Raw genomic sequence first — 21751 nt, 5'->3', positions numbered from 1 at the left:
AGTTTTTAGAACGATAATCGTTTAATTTTCTTTCCTAATCTATTTTGGGTTATAAAATTACTAATAACTTTATAACTTTTAGCTTTTGTCAAAAATATTTTGATAAATAGTATTTAAATCGATTTACCGATTTCATAGAAAAAATGTGACGTCACACCAGGGGGGGAGGAGTTTGCCAAATGTGACCAAGTGTGACAAGGAGGGGGTCAAAAAATCTTCAAATTCTTGTAATGTAATTAATGGCTGACCGCTAAGACCGTACGCCAAATAATGAGTGATATTTGTTCAGAGCGTTACAACGAGACAATCTTCGACGCGCTACCGACCTACCTGCTCAACATCTGCGAAGTATGCGGCTCCTCGCAGTGCCCGTACTGCTCCATATATAACGCTGCGACACGACCCGCCGCCGCCGCCGCCGCCGTCACACTACTGCTCGCTCTGTTCACTGTGGCCAGACACATACGGGGCATTGGCACGTAACACATATAACGTATTATAGGTATTTTCACCATCAAATAATTGACCATTTGTAAACATTGTTGGAAGGAGATGGTTTATCGATGGTTAACCTCTCGAACGCCGGAACGTGGATCCGCGCAGTAAGTATTGAATTCTAATTAATAATTGTGATGTTTTCAACCAAAAGGTACCACATTGTCGCTTGTTGATAAGGTTGATTTCTAATTTAAGCTATACTAAATAGTATTTAAGCTATAGGAAATAGCGCCTTACTGACAAGCGACAATAAGTACCCTTTTGGTTGAAAATGGAAAGTTCAATACCTTTACCTACTAACGTGGATCCGCGTTCGAGAGATTAACGCGTTCCAGGGTTAGCCAACTAACTCGGAGTTGACCGTTTATAAAGGGTTAAACCGTATTTACGGTTAATTTCGAGTTACTTGGCTAACCCTGGAACGCGTAAGTGACACTAAGAGTTTTTTTGAACATTTACGTTATTTGGAGTGTTTCCGCTCAAATGTGATCGACAGTAAAGGAGTTAGATCCGATATTACTATATCACACTACTGTTTATGTTATCAAAGGCCTATGTAACTCCGTATAAGATTAATACAGTCTAGGGAATAAACGTGCTTCAGAAATCAAGAAAAATTGATTCTCGGATGGCGCCTACACCTTTGGCCTGTTCTCGGCTAGACTGCGTTGACGATCCCGTTTGACATTTAACAATTTTAACACATATCAGTGAAAGAACATGGATCAAAATCATATAAAAATAACAAATACAAATAAAGAAATCATTTATCCATACATATATACATTTTTTGGTATTTTATACATTTTCATTTCTAGTTTTAATCATGTGTCGATAGATGGCAGTAAATTTACTGTGACTACAAAATTTACTAAGACAGTAACCCTCTATCCTATATATTCACTTTGATGTCAGTGATGTTATATACACTACTAGTGTTTGGTATGTGAAGGTGAAATGTTCTGATCTGAGAAATAGATACTATGAAAGATTTTTGTATGATTAAACTTAAATTTAATGTTTTATATTCGTCAGGAATAAATATTTGTGACGTTTTTAACCAAAAGGTACCACATTGCCGCTTGTCGATTTCTAATTGAAGCTATATGGAAATAGCGCCTTACTGACAAGCTACAATAAGTCCATCGGACATCCAGGCGCGGGGAGCGAATGCACCAGTTCGTGGTCCACATTCCATTCGTTCGGACGAAACGTTTTGCCTCCTCCTTTTTGGTACGGACGGCTAAGGAATGGAATGCGCTTCCGCCATCTGTATTCCCTGATCAATATGACCTCGGTCTCTTTAAAACAAGAGTGAATAGGCTGTTACTGAACCGGTGAGCTCCATCTTAGGCCCTGTCTTCACTTTCCAACAGGTGTGACTAGGGCTAATCGCCGATCAGTTTATGGTTACCCTTTTGGTTGAAAATGGCACATTTGTGGTCTACCTCCCCATAAACTATACAATTAACTGCTGATAAGATTTCAGATCACTAAAATTACAGATTTTTTTTACAAATGATGTAGCACTATTAAAAAGTAGTAAATATCTCATGATGGTATCACTATCTCATGTATGTATGAATAAATACTTAGCTCCAGTGAATTAATTGTCTCCATTATGTGCCTGTTTTGACTGAATTTGAATCTCAAGGAGTTTATCAATACGCAGTAATTTATATAATTGAAAAAGTACTGCTTATATTTTCATCGTCCAGTTAAACATCGCCAATTATAGACATTATTACTTCGTAAAGACCGGCCTTACGCGCACTACGAATGAGGCCGATACATTGGAGTCAAAAGCGCATTTAGTTACACCAGCGCGCTCAGTCGTGTAGCGAATTGCGCAGTGGAAATGCGTCACCATTGGTGTAAACGAAGTATAAACGTATGCATACAATTCCGACCGAACAACGGCGCCTTTCCTCTGCTCAATTCGCCACACGACTGAGCGCGCTGGTGTAACTGAATGCGATTTTGACTCCAATGTATCGGCCCCATTCGTAGTGCGCGTAAGGCCGGTCTTTACGAAGTAATATATATGTCTATGTCACCAATACTGTACTTATTTTATTTTCTATGTATTAAACACAATATTCACATTTCGTAATGTGTAACATTTTATGTAAAAAATATAGATTTAAGATTGCAACCATATCAACATATTATTTTGTCATATGTATTGGTAGCTAAAAGTATTTACCAAGGCAGTTGTTTTAATATGACTATAAACTGCATTTATGACCTTTGATTAATGTTAGTTTAGTATAGAATCTCTTTGTTATTGTATAGTTTAGATGATTTTTATTAACCACCGTTTGATATTAACTTAACAATCGTATGTTTTATATTTGCTTTTGCTGTACTAAAATATGCCTTCAGTATACTTTTGTCTGAAAGTATTCCTATAAAAAAGACATTTAATTTTCTTTTTCCGTGTACCTGTCTTTGTAGACGTAAGAAATCTAGCAAACTGACCTTGTACTATTCATTCCAAAATATTTAGTAGTTAGAATAAATCAGACTAGGCTTTGTTTGTACTTTCTTGTTCACGCTCAGTGAATTGTTGAGCCATTTAGGGTTCTAGCTAAATTGGGCATTCCATAGCGTAAGTATTGAACAACCAATTTAGCTAGGACCCTAAATGGCTCAACAATCGCGAAGCGTGATTGTTCTGTATAGTCTGCATCATCTCAAATGACATTTTCGTCTAAGACGGTAATCTGTTAAACAAAAGCCATTGTCACTTGTGCGAGCTGTCGGCCTTTGTGTGCCATTGTGTATTGGCGCGTGCGGCGCTCACACACAGTGGCCGACCGCTCACACAAAAGAGACAATGGCTTTTGTTTAACACATTACTCTTAGACGAAGAAGTCATTTGAGAAGATGAGTCAATGTGAATGTTTTGTCACGGCCATCAACATTTTTTTTTATACTACGTCGGTGGCAAACAAGCATACGGCCCGCCTGATGTTAAGCAGTCTCCGTAGCCTATGTACACCTGCAACTCCAGAGCAGTTACATGCGCGTTGTCGACCCTAACACTCCTCTCCCTCGAGCTCTGGCAACCTTACTCACCGGCAGGAACACAACACTATTAGTAGGGTCTAGTATTATTTGGCTGCGGTTTTCTGACATCACAATCACATCTTGAATTTTCTCGTTTTTCACACATTATCAAACTTCAAGTTTCATTTTAGTTGTAGGTTAAACTTGCTCTTTTACTGCCGATGTTCTTTTCGTTGGTGCTGTCAGCATTTATTTATTTATTTTCATTTTAACTTTGATGTCAGATACCTATTATATCTTTATAATATACTGCAACATAACTGAATTCAACATTCTAAAACTTCTAAATTCAGATAAATGGTTTGAAAGTTTTTTTAATATGTAGCAAAGATAGATATAACTCCGTAATAGATGGATACAGTCTAAGGAAAAAACGTGCCTCGAAAATCACGAAAATTTGATTCTCGATCAGATGGCGCCACTAGTTTTGGCCTACTTTCGTATAGAGGGCGTTGACTGTTTCGTTTGTTATTTATAATTTTAACGCATACCAGTGAAAGAACATGGGTCAAAATCATATAAAAATAATTAATGCAAATAAAAAAATCATTTATCCATATTTAAATACATTTTAACGTATTTTTATAAATCTTCATTTTTAGTTTTAAAGTATGTCGATAGATGGCAGTGAATTTACAGTGGTTACAAAATTTACTATGACAGTACCGCTCTATATTATTATATCCTCATTGTATGTAGCATAAAATGCAACCTTGCCTTTTGGACAAAAAATTGATGGCATTACAACCAATTTAATGTATGTATATAATTTTAGATCGTAGTATGTATGATTAGATGTAAGAATTCTTTTATTATTTTCCCTTTGTCATTATGACAAATGAAAACATTGCAATACTGAATCACATGTCAATAACATTGCCTTGTTAGTTTTGTATGAAAATAAAAATAAATCGCAAAATATTTTTGTAGAGAAATAAAATTATGGAGTTATTGTAGACATAAATTTAGGTAGTTTGTTTGTGATCATTTATGTAAAATTTCTGATCATACTAAAGACAATATAAAATAAAGAAAGAATGTTATAATGCAAAGTTAATGTACAAAATGTAATCTCCCGTCCAGGTGTATCTCGTCAAATATAAAATATATTTAATAACATATTATGGAATGAATCTCAAGCTTCATAATGTTACTTAAGTAGTTTCCGTCCAAATTACCAATGACTGATTTTTTATTATTTTTTTATATGTATTTGTGTCTAAGTTGTACAACTTGTACATGTTTAGTAGGAATGAAATCTCAATTTAGATTTTCATAGATTTATTTCCAAATAAAAACCTTGTGCAAAATATCTGACCATGTGTTTGTTTACAATATATCCCTTCAAAACTTCCCGCTGAATATTTATTTTGTGGTGTCCCTGCCAGCCCGAGCTACGCGCTACGAGCGTAGCCGATATCACGGGAAAAACCGTATGTAGCGAAAAGCGCCTACGAACAGAGAACTCCCCTGGCGAGTCACTGGCACTGAATGTGTTAGTCCATAATAGTACATTGTGATACAAGTGTGCTAAGTTGGTCATTACACACGAGGCGATATTGTGCGCGCGAACTGTAAGCGAGCGCGCAATAAGAAATCCGATGTGTGTTATGACCAATGCACACGCGTTTCACGCGACGTCTTTCAACACATTTGCGAGGAAAAAAAAGAAACTTTCATATTAATCAAATTTTAATTGTTAAAACAGTTAGTATGCAGTCTTGCATCTATCATACTGCCAGCCGACCCTCGCCGCGGGCGGCGGTCGGGCGCGCCGGTGCCCGCCAGTCTGACCAATTAAAGAAGGCTCCATTTCCATGCATATTATTAGCAATCAGTTACCTTCTTAACTCAGTCGGATAATATAATGAAAAAGCACGAGTGTTATAATATACTGAAAAAGCACGCGTTTAATATCTAGGATTATGAGCCAAAAATCGGTGGAATACAAACGTCGTTTTGAGCAAATGTGTTAAAAAAATAAGATCCTCACAGTAATTGCCAACAAGAATTTTTAATATACAGCACTACAAGTCATTATTAAATACCAAAAAATAAGGCAAAATATACAAAGCCCTATTGCATTTTATAGCCAGTGAGTTTTACATAATTAACTGTCATACTGTGTAATCTGTTGAATAAATAAAATAAAAAAATAAAATAATTATATAACCATATTTATATTGTAAGTAATGACACCAGTTTACAACGTAAATATCCAAGAAAATGAACTACAGCCAAACAAGACCAGTCATGAGACTGCTAAAACTTATTTAGTTTATAATCAAATTCGGATAGACAGTGTGAAATGTTTTGCCCGGGTGTATGGGTACTTTAGCGAAAAAAAGAAACAGGCATAAGCATCGCAAACAAAAATAACAACTGTACGTACACAAATATGCTATTATAGTGTAACTAGATCATTGTATTTATAAATAAGGAACATTTTAAAATGATTACTATTCTATTCAGCAAATAACTACACTGATTGATTCATGATAAATTAATTAATTAACTATTTAACCTATTGTCTCTTCTTAATCTGCTTAGCCTTAGCAGTAGGTTTCGGGGCACCGCCGCTAAACAAGTTGGTAAACATCTCTGACATCTCCGGCATTTCACCCATCTTCGCCAAATTGCTAATCTGCTTCAAGTCTTCTTTGGTCTCCGGATCATTCATCATTTTAGGCAGAACCATAATCAGCAGAAGCGGTAGAACCATCATGATGACCATAGGATTGAACAGGAAGTCGGTCAGCCTCCATTGTTCACGGACTTGGAAATATCTGAATTTGGATAGTACCTTCATTCTCAATGGATAAGGCACTTGTATTATTTGTGAAGTTTGCACGAAATTGACTTTCCTGGCGCGGTATTTGCCTTTAGAGTTGATTTCAACGCGCACGGGTTCGTACATATAATCCGGGTGGACGGCCTCGACGATATAGGAGCCCGAAGGTACATTGTGTATGATGAAAGACCCGTCGTCGCGTACGAAGCCGATGTATTCGCCTCCGTTGACGTGGATGCGCGTGTCCACCTGCCAGGTGCCCACGTTAGGCTCCTCCGCGGGGAACACTCGCCCTTCGATCACGTATCGTCCGCTCCCGAGCTCTTCTTCGACGGGGTTGGAGACGCATATTACAGCCCCTATTGAACACAAGAACCCAACAAGCGGAATTAACATTTTGTAGGGATTGATTGATTACTTAGACACTAAATTATTTGCTCTTGTATTTTTACAAGTTCGTTAATTATTTTACGATTATTTTATCATAAATTTTTACTTCTAATGCTAATCACAGATATATGACAGATATCATGCTAGTGTCAACGTGACGTGAGCGTGACTGTCAATGTCAATCCCTGTCTGTCTGCTGACACACTACTCTTTGACTGACAGTCTAAGGGTCCTCCACACTCATGCGCGAATCACGGCGCGAACGCGTTCGTGGCTTCGCGCCGTGATTCGCGCATGAGTGTGGAGGGCCCTTCAGACAGTCTATGCTGTATGCAAGCTGTATGTGCAGTTTTCCTTGTGAAGACTGTGAAGAGCTTAAATCCGTAACAGACTACCGCATCGCACCACGACTTTGGTGCGGTCAAAATATCTCTTTCTCGATCTAACTTATGGCTGCGCTCTTAACGCACGTACGGTAACCACCTTACACACTATCGAAATGTGCGCCGCACGGCACCAAGATCGCGGTGCGGTGCGGTAGTGTGTTAGACGCTCTCCAGACTACGAGGCGCGAAGCCGAAAACGCGAGTGTGGAGCCGATTCCGCTGATTAGCGAATTAGACTCCACACTCGAGTTCGCGGCTTTGCGCCGCGATTCGCGCACGAGTGTGGAGAGCCCTTGAGACCACGAATTACTTGAGACAAAGTATTTTTTACATGTCAAATATTCTGAAAGATGTGCTGATATTCCGTGAAACGGAAAACGACTTGCTCGGGCCCGATTGCCGATAGCCAGTGTGGATCGGAACGGGACTGGCCGAATTATTAAACTGAAGTGTGACCAGTAAGTTGAATAGGGTACATTCCCAAAAGTAGGGTAATTGATGCCCTTCTTATCAATCATTATGTATAGGTTCTAAATTATTGATTTTGTATAAGTACGTATTTCAAACTAGTTGGTAGGGTAATTTCCCTAGAATAAAGAGATTGAAGAAACTTTTATGACTAATTTTTGATAGTTGATGTTTGTTTGTTTGTTGTGTATGACTACTAAGTATTATTACGATTACCGATTTGAGTGAATTACTTTTGTATAAAACAAAATATCTGTACTAGCACAGTCGAAATAGGACAAACCTCGAAATCTATAGGACAGTCCTGAAATTTGGTAATAGTTTGTTAAAGGACTGTCTCATTTCAAACATAGACAGAGATAATCATACTTTCTTTGTCTTACACTAGTACTAGCACCCAAAAGAAAAGGATGAGGAGAATTTTTTTGTTCTTATTTACTGACAATTTGGTATATGTTAATAAGGTCCCTTTTTCACCATTTGACATTTGGGGACCATAAGGTAACATTAAGTAATAATGCTTGCACATTACCTATACACATTTTTTCAAAACCTATAAAATTTTGGTTAGTTTAATAGTTATTTGTTATACAAGAGCAAGCGAAAGGATTCTATAGTTGAACGACGAGCGACGCGAGTGGTTCTAAAATAGAATCCTGAGCGAAGCGAGTCTTTCAACACACGAGAAGAAATACATTTGCACCCGTGTGTAGCACAAAACTTTTCCTCTCACTATAGCGAGGAAAGTGCAACATGCACAGATCATCTTCATAATATAATACGATATTATAACAGAAAACTCTGGAAGTTATGTATTTTTACGTGTCGGAGGCGGTGAGAAATTTTTTGTTGACAATGTTGACATTTCTGACGATGCGTTTTAAAATTGCATCGACTCAACTTGTGCGTTCAGAATTACATTCAACATCATTTAAAAAAACAAATGTTTCTTATGGAATTTAAGGTTTATGACTTAAAATCATTAAATAAAGCTAAATTTGGTATTATTTATTCAATTCTCAAACCAATTAATTAAATGCTAATTAATATCGAACGAACCATTATTATGAGCGTTTTACGTTTTGTTATCTGTCAAAAAACACGCTCCATCCAAGGTCAAATTACTTTCCCCACTAGTGGATAAAATGCGTTTTTCCCCGCTTGTTTTAAAGGATAAAAGATGGCTTTCCGAGCTAGTGAGGGGAAAAAACAATTATTTCACCTTCGGGGAAAATTTGCGTTACATAATGGTATCACTCGCCTACACGCACCCTTTCATACTAATCTAATCATACTCCGCCATTGCAGTGAGACTGCTAGCTTATCTTGTCTTTGTCTTGACATTCTCTCTATTCTCTCTAATCTCTCTATCATATCTTAACTGCGTGTTTAATATCCACGCGATCTTTTGCAAACATGGCGCATAAAGATTCCAGTAATCAATTAAAATCGTTGAAGTCGTCGTATGAATTGTGCCCTACCTGTAAAAAGCCGTTATACAACAAAGAAAATCTCAAAATACTTCGCAAAAAATGGATTAAATGGGGAGTGTTAGGGACTTTCATGGCTGTTGCTTCTGGGGCGATAGGAGCTTGTTTGTTGCCATTTTTGGGATTCGGATCAGCAGGAGTAGCTGCAGGATCTTTTGCTGCAAGTTGGCAGGGTCCCGCCGTGGCGGTAAGTTTATAACAATATTATACAAGGTGTCTCAGAATCACTAGCATATTCAATCCTGATGATAAAAAAACTGTCCCAAAAATTTGTATGAAAATTGTACAATTCCACTACGTCACGCACATACAAGTGAAAAAAAAAACACACTGAACGTAATGGAACGGAAATTTTTGGGACACATTTTTTAATGGCAAGATGGAGAATGCTGTCGATTCTGAGTAGAATAAGCCCAAGAATGTCCAGATTTGAAAGAATCAGGTTTTCAATATTTATTTTACAAAACCCCCATTGCCATGTTAGACTAATTTCGTCAGTAAAGTGCGGGTGCCATACTTTGACCATCATTTGTGACTTTTGTATTGCTTTAAGTTTAAGACAATGGGTCCCATATAGAGATTAAATTTGATCCTTAAAACAAACCCGATTGACTTCGACTGATACCATTAATAAAAAATTGTCAAAATACCCTATTACCCTATGTTAATAGAAAATTATCATTATCACAAAAATTGTGACATATCCAAAACTTGTGTCTCTGTGTTATTCAAATCGGATATGGCAATAATAAAAATGCATTTATTTTATGATTACGACTATATTCATAATATTTGTATGGTACAATAAATAGTAAACATTTGTACATAAATGATATAAGTTCAATATATCCTAAATATAAAACTTTTCGAAAACAATAATTTTCGGTGTTTTAAGAATTCACAAGGTAAATTAGTAATTACGTATTATTATTTATTTTTTCAGGCCGGATCAGTGTTCGCCATATGCCAATCATTGGGTGCTACTGGGCTTGGAATTGTGTTATTCGGTGCAGCTGGGTCAGCCGCTGGTGGGGCTGGTGCTCTCGGATTGATCTACAAATATCGGAAAAAATTCCAGTGGTGCTCCTGCAAACCTGCAATTAGTATTTAGTCTAGTTATAGTGAAAGTTTTCAATAAATGACATAATATATTTAGAAGAAGAAATCATAATACAGTAGAGTCCAGTTAGTACGACTTCGCATATAACAACCAACCGGTTATAGCGACGTAAGTATTGCCACATATGTTTGGTTCTAGTATGAGCTACTATGAAATTAAAACCGTTTATTACGACCGCTTATAACGACCGACCGCTTTTAACGACGGAAATTTACACAAAATCCGTCCGTCAAGTCCGGTTACAACGACGAGCGACGTAGTTTTTACAAATAAGTTGTTGGTAAGAAGCTTTCTCCGTCCCGCGCACCCAACTCCTCTCCCTCTTTGCCTATACGCAGCAAGATGAAATAGTCATGTGACTTTTCGTGATCTTGCAAGCTAAATAAAACCCACTTCCAATTATTTAATTGAGCTTAAACTTCACATAGTTAATTGTGTAAGCTTGGTGACAATACATTTTGGACTGTCACCCACTTCTAATGATGAACACAGGCGGTGGCCATAGGAACTTTGTGATAAAACAACGCAACCTTATTGCCGTTGGGTTTGTTAGTGTTGAAACAAAAGGACAAAGCCAACGATAAAGGCTTGTATTAAAATTGAAAATTTTGGCAAAAAACATATTTATTCTTTGATTGACGAGCAAAGCTAAGCGGAAGGGCACTACCTACCTTTTCTCGAAGCGCTTCGTCGTTTTTTGAATAACCTGGTTTTGGATTATACCACAGATAAACAAAATTCTTGGGATATGATGTCATTAGTGGACTTATTAAGCATAACAATTTTCAATTACATAGCTCTTATACTTTAGATTTACTTTATGATTTAGATTTTATTCATATGTAAAAAAACCCGATTTCGTGTACTCACTCACTGATGATCATCAAAACCTTTAGGGTACTTCCTGAAATTCTAGGAAGCTGAAATTTGATATGTAAAAAACTTGAAATGTTTGACCCCTAGGGGGGTGGAATTTTGTACGGGGAATTAATAACTGCTGAACAGATTTAGTTGAAATTTGGTATGTATATATGTAGAGAGGTTTTGTTATGTGGAGGGATAAAGGATAGTTTTCAACCACAAAATCATCCCTTGAGGGGGTGGAAAAGAGGGTTAGGGGGAAAAGGGGGGTTGAAGTTTGTATGGGGAATCAGTAAAAAGCAGATTGTGTAAAATCCGTATTTCAGGATTTTTAATAGTAAATTACCCCCAACCCTTTAAATTAGGGGATAGAAAATTGTCATAAGCAACTTACAAAACGAAGTGAAATCCCACCGAAAACATTTTCATGCAAAATGTTGCCAAGACGAAACCATAAGGCTGGCACTGTCAAAAAGTTATCAGATATCTTGTAGAGCCAAGCTTCTAACTCTACAAGCCCTAACTTCACAAACTCTACACCTTAGTCAAATCATGTGGCTTGGCCGTTTCGTTACTACAAGAACTACTTATTGTATATTTAGGGGAACGTAGTTGGGTGAGTAAAAGGTAGCGTTGTCAGGTTAACTTAAACTGAATTATTAAATCATAATCAAGTGTTTTACATCTCTAATCTACGGCGGTACAGACATTATCTTAACCGAATTAGCGCGTGCTCTAACCTATACTAAGTTATCGACACGCGCCGATAATATTTTGCTGACCGCCATACTATACTAAAAAATTATGGAATAGTGAATCCATTTTTCACCTTACGTCCATGTGACGGTAGCGAAACGCCAAGCCACATACATAATTTGACTAATAAGGTGTAGAGTGTGAAGTTAGGGCTTATCATGGGCTTATAGAGTTAGAAGCTTGGCTCTTATCTACAAGAGATCTGATAACTTTTTGGCAACATTTTACATAAAAATGTTTTTGGTGGGATAAACAGTTACTGGACGCCTAAATCAAGAGTTAAGGATAGAGTACCTACAACCAACTAACTAGATGGGTTTCGTTCGTTATGAAAATTGTAACCCTTTTTCGAGGTTAGCTCGCCTTCGTATATTCTGCACCTTAGAGGATATATTATAACCAAACGAAGTAGCCAATAACAGGCGTTCCCCAGCTCTGTCGAAAATAGTCGGCTAATGGTCATACGGTGGTCATGGAGACTGTAACGGTGGTCATACGCAATGTATAGACTGACGTTTATCTGACATGGCTATTTTGATGTTACGTATACATTTGACGTTTCCCTCCCCCGCAAAATTTGCTAGACTTTTTTGTACAGCAAATTACAGACAATGCATCTCCGTTAGTTGTATCCTCCAAGATTTGCACGGTCACCACGGAGTCCGGTATTACGATAAAAATAACCGCTTTAGTTACATTTTCGTCTATGGACAGTTCATAAATGTCAGATTGAAGCGCGATAAAGCGTATTTATCGCGTTACTGTATACATTCCCCTGTTTATAATATGCTATTAAACGCATGTTATGCTTATCTGTTTAATAAGGATGTACAATAACATTCGATTGCTTCGTTTCCTCAGTTGAACGTACGCCTGCGCGCTGGGAGGCATATCACTACACCGCCATGAATTGTATCATATTCTTAAACATATTTGCCGCGTTTTGGGCTCTTGCGATCGCCGGGACCCAATATCCGGCTACTAAAGGGGAGGTGTGGCCAAAACCGCAACACCAAGTGAAGACAAATACGGTTCTTACGTTCGACCATAGGCGATTCCAAATTAAGGTAAAACAAATCGACATCAAAAATGTTTTTTGTGTCACACTTTTATTGCTGACTGTACTTTTTCTCATATGCATTGTATGTCTATCAAGTACTTCTCGAGACCTTTATAATGAGCCTAAACTTGATGTGTTTTTGTGTTTCCATAGTTATTTTAGTTACCTTCCGCATCATCAGATCAACTCCATGGTAGTATATTATTGCATTGTCATCGAAATTACGAAAGTACAACCAATTGAATTGCAAACCGGGAACCGGGAAGTGGGTCTAATTATTGTTACAAGATTTGAAGCACATATAATTATTTATTTAAAATTTAAATCAGGCAACAAGGCCCATATTACAAATACCTTACAGACTAACATACATATATGTATTATCAAATTATATTAACTTAAAACTAAACCCTATTTATACACAGATTACACAGTGAAGCTAAGTAAAAGAAATTGTGTTTTTATTTCATTTTAAAATCGTAAAATACCCCTTGCGAACCTTGAGGGCCTCCTAACTAGAGGGCGTCACTGGACGGTCGGCGCCCTTTTTATTAGGGTTCCGTACAAACGTATAAAATATGTCGAGTACCACAGGTAGTCGGCGTCACCTGCTCGCTCCTCTCCAGCGTGGTCTCGCGCTACTCGCACGTGTTCACGCGACAGAGCCAGCTCGCACTCGAGCATGCTAGCTCGTACAAGTCAGCAGGCAGGCTCGCCGAGCTGCACATCGACCTGACCGCGCCGTGTGAAGACTACCCGCATTACGGCATGGATGAAAGCTGTGGGTATTGCGATTTTCAATAATTTTGTGTTTCTATTTCTCTTTTTATTATTATTCTTCCTTGCTCCGTCCTTCATTGACTTCATTCGCTCCCGTTCCACCCTACCAACCTATACTCACCTTATTGTCTATGACTAAATTATTATACAATGAGTTTTAAAAAAGCAGTAGGTAATTAGCACGTACGTATTAAGTTATAAATATTAGCATAAATTCCAACACACTTAGCACGAGGAAAATATAATGCTTTTTTAGGTCAACAAGCTCTTATCGCATTGAAAGCAATTCAATAACATAATACTTATGTTTATTTACTAAAAGTATTTCATATTCACATGTAACAAAATAATACCTATTAGTTAATAGTTAGGTATGTACGAAATAAAATAATAATAAAATTCATACTGTTGCAGTCTTATTTAGGGTTGAAAATTCTCGAAAAAATCAAATCGGTTTTTTTCAGGACGTTTTGAAATTTTCGTTTTTTTTTCTTTTTTTTTCAGTTTTTATCGGAAAAATATGGGCACAAGTGACTTTTTTTTCCGAATACAACTAAAAAAAATGGGAATTTTCCGGGTTTGTACAACCCTAAGTGCGAGCCATATGGTCGTCTTGGCAACATTTTACATAAAAATGTTTTTAGTGGGTTTTCACTACTTTTTGTAAGTTACTTATGACAATCTTTCATCTCCTAATTTAAAGAAGGGGTTGATTTAATAAAAATTCTCAAAACGTATTTTATTATTTATAACAAGGAGTCCCTACTATATCCTCAATTTTTAGACTCTAGCATCAAAATTTGCGGAAGTCTCATATAAACTTCCATCCCCTAGTTGAAGGGGTTGGGGGGTAAAAGCTCCATGTTTTAGGATTTTTTTGTTGTTTCTGTCCTAATACATACCAAATTTCAGCTTTCTAAGACTTCAGGAAGTACCCTAAGAATTTTGATGATCACCAGTGAGTGAGTGACGAAATCGGGGTTTTTTACATATCAATAAAATCTAAAGTATAAGAGCTATGAAATCGAATATTTTATGTTTAATAACAATTGACATCACATCCCGAGAATTTTGATTTTGGTGTATTATCCAAACTTGTCCAAACCCAAGTTATGAGGGTTCAAAAAAACGACGAAGCGCTTCGAGAAAAGCACGGGAGAAAAGGTAGGTAGTGCCCTTGGGCTTCGATTGGCTCGTCTTGGCGGGGCACGGTAGTGCCCCCAGATCATGTAATTAAATATTGATTTCCAATTTTCCAGATAACCTAACAATAGCAGAGGTATCTACTCTGAAAAGCGGTTCCATATGGGGCATTCTGCGAGGGCTTCAGACTGTCCTGCATTCGTTCTATCTCTCAGATGACTACATGGTAAGATTTTAAGTACAGGTATTACTAACCAAAGGGAGAGCCAGAGAGGGTCAAAGAGCTGGATGATGGTAACTTGGGTAAAAAAACTTGACAAATGTGAGCTTGGTGACCAGTGGCGGATTTTCCCAAAGGCTCAGAAGGCCCGGGCCTATGGCTGCAAGATATTAGGGGCGACAACAAGGCGGCAGTCTATATGATGGGTGCTGAGAAAGGGGCGGTCAGTAATCACTACAGGGCCTGAGGCCTAGGGCGGCCAACACTGCAAATCCGCCATGCCTTGGTCTCTTTAAAGCAAGAGTGAATAGGCTATTAGAGGTCATGCATTAATTATATCACACGTGTAGGGGGAGGGAGGGAGTTAAGAAAATGTGTCATGTTGTGATAAGGGGGAGGAGGGAGTCATAAGCTTTGTGACGTCACAAGTTCATCAGTGACCGATTTTTTTTTAAATTCGTTGTAAAGTTAAATAACGAGTTTTTGGAACGATGATCTTTTTTATCCGTTTAATTTTCTTCCCTAATCGATTTTGTGTTATAAAATTACTAATATTTCTTTTATCAAACATATTTTGAAAAGATATTAATAATACCTAATTCGAATTGCCCATTTAGCTGAAAACAAAATTGCCAAAAATGTGATCTCACACTAGGGAGGGGAAGGGGTCACAAAACTAAAAAAAACCTAGAAATTCGACCCGTACTGAACCGGTGAGCTCCATCAGGTCAATCGCCGGTCAGTTTATAACAAAAAAAAATTATTTTTTTTGTTTCGATCAGAAACTGAGTTAAAATTTATTATTTGTAGAGAATATTAGTAAATGCAACGGAGATATACGACTATCCTCGTTACTCGCACCGCGGCCTGCTATTGGACACATCACGGCACTACATCTCCCTGCAAAACATCCTGCTGACGCTGGACGCCATGGAGATGAACAAGATGAACGTCTTCCACTGGCACATCATCGATGACGACAGCTTCCCGTATCAGAGCAAGAAGTTTCCGGAATTAAGGTTAGTAGAAGGGATTCTCCGGTTCTGACCCAAACGCAGTTCACTCACTGGCCGTCTCATTACCTGTATTCCTGTACTTGTACCTACGCAATCGTAGGTATGATGCCTGCAATTTGGCCACATTTCAACAGTTATTATTTTCGAAATTAGGTCATACATAATTAAAAAATGTCCCATCGCCATTTCGGGCACGTAGCAAGATGCACCGACCAGCGCTGGACCCTTGCCGCTACCAAATGGGCCGGTCCGGTTGGGAAAAGAAAAATTGGACATCCACGACAAAGATGGGCGGACGATATTATAAAAGTATCCAGCAAAAACTGGCTAACAGTAGCCCAGGACAGAACGAGGTGGAAGAATCTGGAGGAGGCCTATACCCTACAATAGGGGTCCCTATAATTTAAGTAAAAAAAAAAAACAGATTAAATTTAAATTATGTATCATGTAGCTATAAGTTATATGGGAATAAAGAGGCTTTATTATTATTATCAATTAAAAAATGTGGCGGTATTGCGGGCACTATACGGTCCAGGGTCATTCTCTGAGAATAGGTATGTCTGCGGTTGCGTCTAATTGCCACGACTCTTTTCATACATTTTGTATGTGTTGCGGCAATTAGACCGCAGACATATTTTTTGAGAATTACCCTCTCCTACCCAACGTATGAAGTCTGCTATATCCCGTCTTTATCTTGGGTCACCACTTCTAAACCGGCTCGTTAGGACAGTTGTTAGGATTCGGCTACCTTCCTGACGACTCGTGCGTGATGATGTGTTATGTAGACGTGCATATAACTCCTCATGTTTAAGAGACGTGACGTATGCTTCATACATTACTTTAGAATTGGACATCTCTTAAAAAGTATTTTTTTTTCAGCGAGCATGGAGCGTATTATCCTACGATGGTGTATTCGAAGGCTGATATCATGCTCATATTGAAATATGCCCGTGAGCGCGGCATCCGGGTGATACCCGAATTTGATGTTCCAGGTATTATTGAATATCAGTTTTATTACTTTTAATGTATGGTATGGTGAAGGGAATTAAAATTTGTCAGTTTAAATTTAACTTTGCCAAGTTGACAAAGCGTTAAACTTATTTGAGTCGTACGTACGTACCTACTACGAGTGGGGCGTGTCATCAAGAGGCAAACAACTTTTTTTAAATAACTACAGAATAGTAGATATTATAGGGAAAACATGTTCTAATACTATTTGGCACCTGCCATCTGTCAAGTAAAAAATATGCTCACACCAAGAGCGACGTCACAGTCATGCACGGGACGAATACCTTAAATGTAAAAAATGCTGTTTCTCCCATTGCTCACTTTTCACTCGGATCATCGCCTAAAAATAATAATTTATCAAACAGGTCACACCGTGTCCTGGGGGGCATCGCATCCCGAGCTCGTGTTCACGTGCCCCGACCAGTGGTATGGCACAACTACAGTTGGGGCCTTGAACCCTATTCTCGACTCCACGTACGAACTGCTCGGAGATCTGATTAAAGAAGTACAGGACTTGTTCCCAGACAAGTACTTCCATGTTGGCGGGGATGAGGTCAACACGAAGTGTTGGTGAGTGATATCATATAACAGGTCACACTCTTGCACGGCATCGCACCCCGAGCTCGTGTTGACGTGCCTTAGACCAGTTGATCGATGCCACCACGAATGCAGCCTTGAACTCGATTTTTAACTCCACGTACGAATCGCTAAGAGATCTGATCAAGGAAGTGCAGGACTTGTTCCGGAGTCCGGACAAGTACTTCCATGTTGGTGGGGATGTGGTCAATACGGAGTGTTGGTAAGTGATATCCATATCCATCCCAGAATCTGTATTTTAAGTACTAATAAGCCGAACCACGATGTTGGTGCGGATAGAGTGATATTGGATAGTGTGAAAGACAATCTGTTGCCGTCCGTATAATCTATTTCTCGCTCTAATCCATAGACGCATCTTTATCGGACATACGGTGTCTGTTTGCGACACTATTAACCATGCCTCAAACCGCACTAAGGTCGCGTGGTTTGTTACTACGTCTATTAGAGCTTTTTAAATTATGCGATCATAATGGCACTTCTACTGAGGACGCATTTCTTGAATTGGCCGTTGCGTGAAAGTGACCTGAAAGTATCTAACTAAGGAAAGAAAGCCGCAGTAGAAGTTCCTTTAGTGTCTCTAGATTATCCTTATATTTATAGGTTGGCGTAGTGTGACTTTAGGACACACATGTTCCAACTGACCTTATTATTTTCTTACCAGGGAGGTCCCAACAATCCAGGCCTATCTTAAAGAGCACAACATGACCATCACCGAGTTGTTCCCCATGTTCGTGGGCAGACTGTTCCGACTGCTTGGCAGTAGGTCGCAGCCCATCGTGTGGGAGGCAAGTTTACGAACATTAAACCTTTTTATAACTTCTTCTTTAACTTTTTATATTTACCTTTTTATGTTAAAAATCGAAAATATAAATTTCATTATCTGCCTCATCTGCCTGAGAGTGATAGAAAAAGCAGATAACGAAATTTGAATTTTTGATTCTTGCGGGAGGCTCTCTGGTGGAGTGAACGCGAACGTTAAATTTGTAGATCGTTCGTTACTATGTGGACCGAGAGCGGGGGGTGAGATTAAGAATCCTAACTATTATGATTGAGGAAATGAATTGAAATGAAATGAAAGCATTTATTTCGGATACAAATAATCCATATTATGTTAGTACAGTGTACAGTATAGTGAGAAACTCTAGGTTTTTAACTTTTGAGATAAAACGCTGTCGGCACACACGGCTCGCCTAATAGTAAGCAAATGCCGTAGCGTATGAACGCTTACAACATCAGAGGCCCAATAATGAGGGTAGATCTTTTATAATAATCCTTCCCAATGATATAGTGTATTTTATCATATGCTTTCAGGAAGTATTCGACAACGTGACGTCCTTACCAGCGAGTACGCCCGTACAAGTCTGGAAATCAGAACCCATTAAAGGCAACGAAAAATATGATGATTACGGCAAATATACTGTCAACAAGGTAAAACTATATTATTTTACTACATGGTTCGTATCTGAGAATAAAAAAATATTTATCTGTGTTCTATAGGTAAGTAGTATTGTTCATCATAAAAACTAAATGGTTTAAACTAGAGATGCGCCGAATAGTGGTTTTGGGCGAATACCGAATATTCGGCCCCTCTCTCGGCCGAAGCATCGAATATTCGGCATGACATGCGAACATTGCGAACATTATGAGTCACATCAACATCACTAGCTCACATCACAAGTCACTATTATTATGAAAACTGTTCGCCAACAAAGCACAACGTTTGCTAGTATGATTTTTGTTGAACCTTTACAGTGACATCATATAGTGCCATGAAAGATACATTGCAACATTTATAAATACATCAGCTATAAAATAAAGAATTACTACAATACAACAGAGATATATATTATGGATTCTCTATGGTTAGTAAAACATAAAATTTGGAGATGTAAAAAGTCCATGTTGCCAGAGTAGAGTAACACTTTGTAAGTTGTACGATACGCACTAGACCCCAATCTACCTGATTTGTAATAAAGTGCCGATGCCACTTGTATTTGTTAGAGTATCATATTATATTATTAAGTTAGTAACTATTATATCTAGGATATAAAAACATAGTCTTCTGATAATAAAATTTAATTTCTAAACCTAAATTTCAAGGTCTTAAAAGCCGGCAAAAAGGTGATATTATCCGCGCCGTGGTACCTCGACAAATTGCAGAAGTCCTGGGTGGATTACTACAATGGCACGGACCCGCACGCCATGGTGAACGACAAATCTTTGGCCGAGAACATCCTCGGCGGCGAGGCCTGCCAGTGGGGCGAGCATGTCGACGACAGAAACATGATTAGCAGGTTATTACTTAAGATAAAATTTATGTATTACCTACTGTGTGAAAATGATTAATTATTATAAACGGGTTACTCTCGTAATTTTCGGTAATTCTCAACAAAAAGGCGGGGACAGCTCTTGTACCTATACAGCTGGATGAGCTGCGCACATTCTGCTAATGAGACGAATGTATATTAAGCTCACCCGGCTTGAATCTACATCGAAAGAGAATAAGAGCCTAAGAGATTCAAATGCTTATGAACTTTATAACATATTATCTTTAAGAGATCGCGTTTTCGCGATATGATACCTATTACCCTCATTGTCATTTACTTGCACTGTTCCTTTAAGGTCTGCATCTGCAATAACAAATAACACTGAAGACTCTCTTCTATTTTTAATTTCTTTCACCAAATTAATTTTCTAGAACGTGGCCTCGGGCTTGCGCGGTAGCCGAAATACTCTGGAGTTCGCCGCCATTCGACGTGCCAACTACACATCACAAGAGTGTGAACTCAAACCGTCTGGAAGAACACACCTGTCGTATGATTCGGCACGACATCGGCGCGCAGCCCCCCAATGGACCTGGTTTTTGTGTAGTTAACCCTAATCATTTGTAATTTAACACAGGTTATATACGTTTTTGCTGTTTATGAACCCCACATACTTGACACAATGGTCAATTGGTCACGTAACAGCAAAGTCGTTTTCTTTTTTTATGATAATAGTAACTATGTACAATGGAATGGCTAACGCAGCGTACTAAGTAGGCGAACGCGAAGCGAAGCGATGCGGCTCGGGGTGAATCAATCCTTTGATACCTATAGCAGTGTCCTACGTGGGCGATCTCGTTGCGAACGCGAACGCCGTGGGCCTGCCGCGCCGCTTTGCTTCGCGTTCGAGAGTTGTTCGCTTGCGTAAGACGCTGCGTAACACTAAGGGTTGAATACGCCCCGATATGAATACATCAAAGCATATCAAAGTGAGGGCGTGGTATTATAAACGACATATTTTCATTAAAAAACCAAAATAAAATAAAAAAAACATTGTCACATTTTGTCACACAGATTCAACTCGAATAAAAAGTCAAGTTTGTTATAAGTTATTCTTTTATTTTTGTCTCATTTTCAAAAACAATTGTAGCACAAGTTACCCGCTCGTTTCGTTATCTGTTTTCCATTCTCTTCTTTCACTGTACACTTTTTACTTACATTAAATTATTTTCTTTCACGCTTTCATAACAACTAAAAAAAAACAGAACATTCAGAACTTAGAAATGTACTGCTTTGTTTTGAGATTCCTAAAGCTTTCTACTTCGGTTGGCCCTTCTCTTCAAACATTTGTCGACTCCTGCACTAGTACTAGAATTTAGTAGTAACATGAGTAGGGGCGTCCTCAGTGGGTTGCTCCTTAGCCCGCCGGGCCGTCCGGGGCGCGAGCGCGGCCTTGAGTAGCGCGGCCACCGGCGACTCCACCGCCACGAACAGCAGCGCGCCTGCCCCGAAGGCCAGGAACACTGTCGCTGCCAAGATTATTAACTGTGGAAAATTGAAAATTGTAGTAGTAGTAGTCAGTAGTCACAAAGTACAAAGGCGATCTTATCTGTATAAAGGGATCATTTTTGGCATTGCGAAGGCGGTAGAGTCAGATGCTTTTGTCATGGCAAACAAAAACGACGACGACGGCGAGCTCATAGAGCTTAAATATGTATGCATTGCATTATCACTGCCAAGTTTGTGCAAAGTTAGCGTGGTCAGAAAATCTATTGATTTAATTCTAAATTTAAACCTTCAAGTTTTAAATTTAGAAGGCCAGGTGACTGGC

At 38.5% G+C, this 21751-nt stretch overlaps 3 protein-coding genes across 4 annotated transcripts in view; 2 read left to right on the top strand and 1 right to left on the bottom strand.

The window, feature by feature from the left end:
• Positions 1 to 4885, top strand: part of LOC134749487 (CD109 antigen) — a 48319-nt gene extending 43434 nt beyond the window's left edge. Inside the window, exon 32 of the mRNA XM_063684427.1 lies at positions 290 to 4885. Within this exon, the coding sequence (XP_063540497.1) occupies positions 290 to 483 (194 nt within the window). The 3' untranslated portion in view covers positions 484 to 4885. The remainder of the gene's footprint in view (positions 1 to 289) is intronic.
• A 679-nt stretch (positions 4886 to 5564) lies between these two features.
• Positions 5565 to 6876, bottom strand: LOC134749482 (ER membrane protein complex subunit 7). The gene has a single exon (XM_063684421.1). The coding sequence runs from the start codon at positions 6755 to 6757 to the stop codon at positions 6095 to 6097; it is 663 nt and encodes a 220-aa protein (XP_063540491.1). The 5' UTR covers positions 6758 to 6876; the 3' UTR covers positions 5565 to 6094.
• Positions 6877 to 12501: 5625 nt separating this feature from the next.
• Positions 12502 to 20970, top strand: LOC134749756 (beta-hexosaminidase subunit beta-like). Of its 2 annotated transcripts, none has more exons than XM_063684785.1 (10): positions 12502 to 12899; positions 13487 to 13673; positions 14932 to 15041; positions 15846 to 16054; positions 16931 to 17043; positions 17425 to 17629; positions 18318 to 18441; positions 18968 to 19084; positions 19757 to 19950; positions 20355 to 20970. In XM_063684785.1, exons 1-10 carry the CDS (start codon positions 12738 to 12740, stop codon positions 20545 to 20547), a joined length of 1614 nt encoding a protein of 537 aa, XP_063540855.1. In that variant the 5' UTR covers positions 12502 to 12737; the 3' UTR covers positions 20548 to 20970. The 2 variants fall into 2 exon arrangements, with proteins under 2 accessions (XP_063540855.1, XP_063540854.1); XM_063684784.1 differs by having other exon boundaries at positions 12508 to 12899; positions 18318 to 18445; positions 18972 to 19084; positions 20355 to 20967.
• The last annotated feature ends 781 nt before the right edge of the window (positions 20971 to 21751 follow it).

This window comes from Cydia strobilella, chromosome 18 (assembly GCF_947568885.1).
Source record: "Cydia strobilella chromosome 18, ilCydStro3.1, whole genome shotgun sequence".
In the NCBI taxonomy this organism is placed as follows: Eukaryota; Metazoa; Arthropoda; class Insecta; order Lepidoptera; family Tortricidae; genus Cydia; species Cydia strobilella.
Note: the sequence above shows the minus strand (reverse complement) of the source record. Positions and strands in the feature narration are given on the sequence as shown.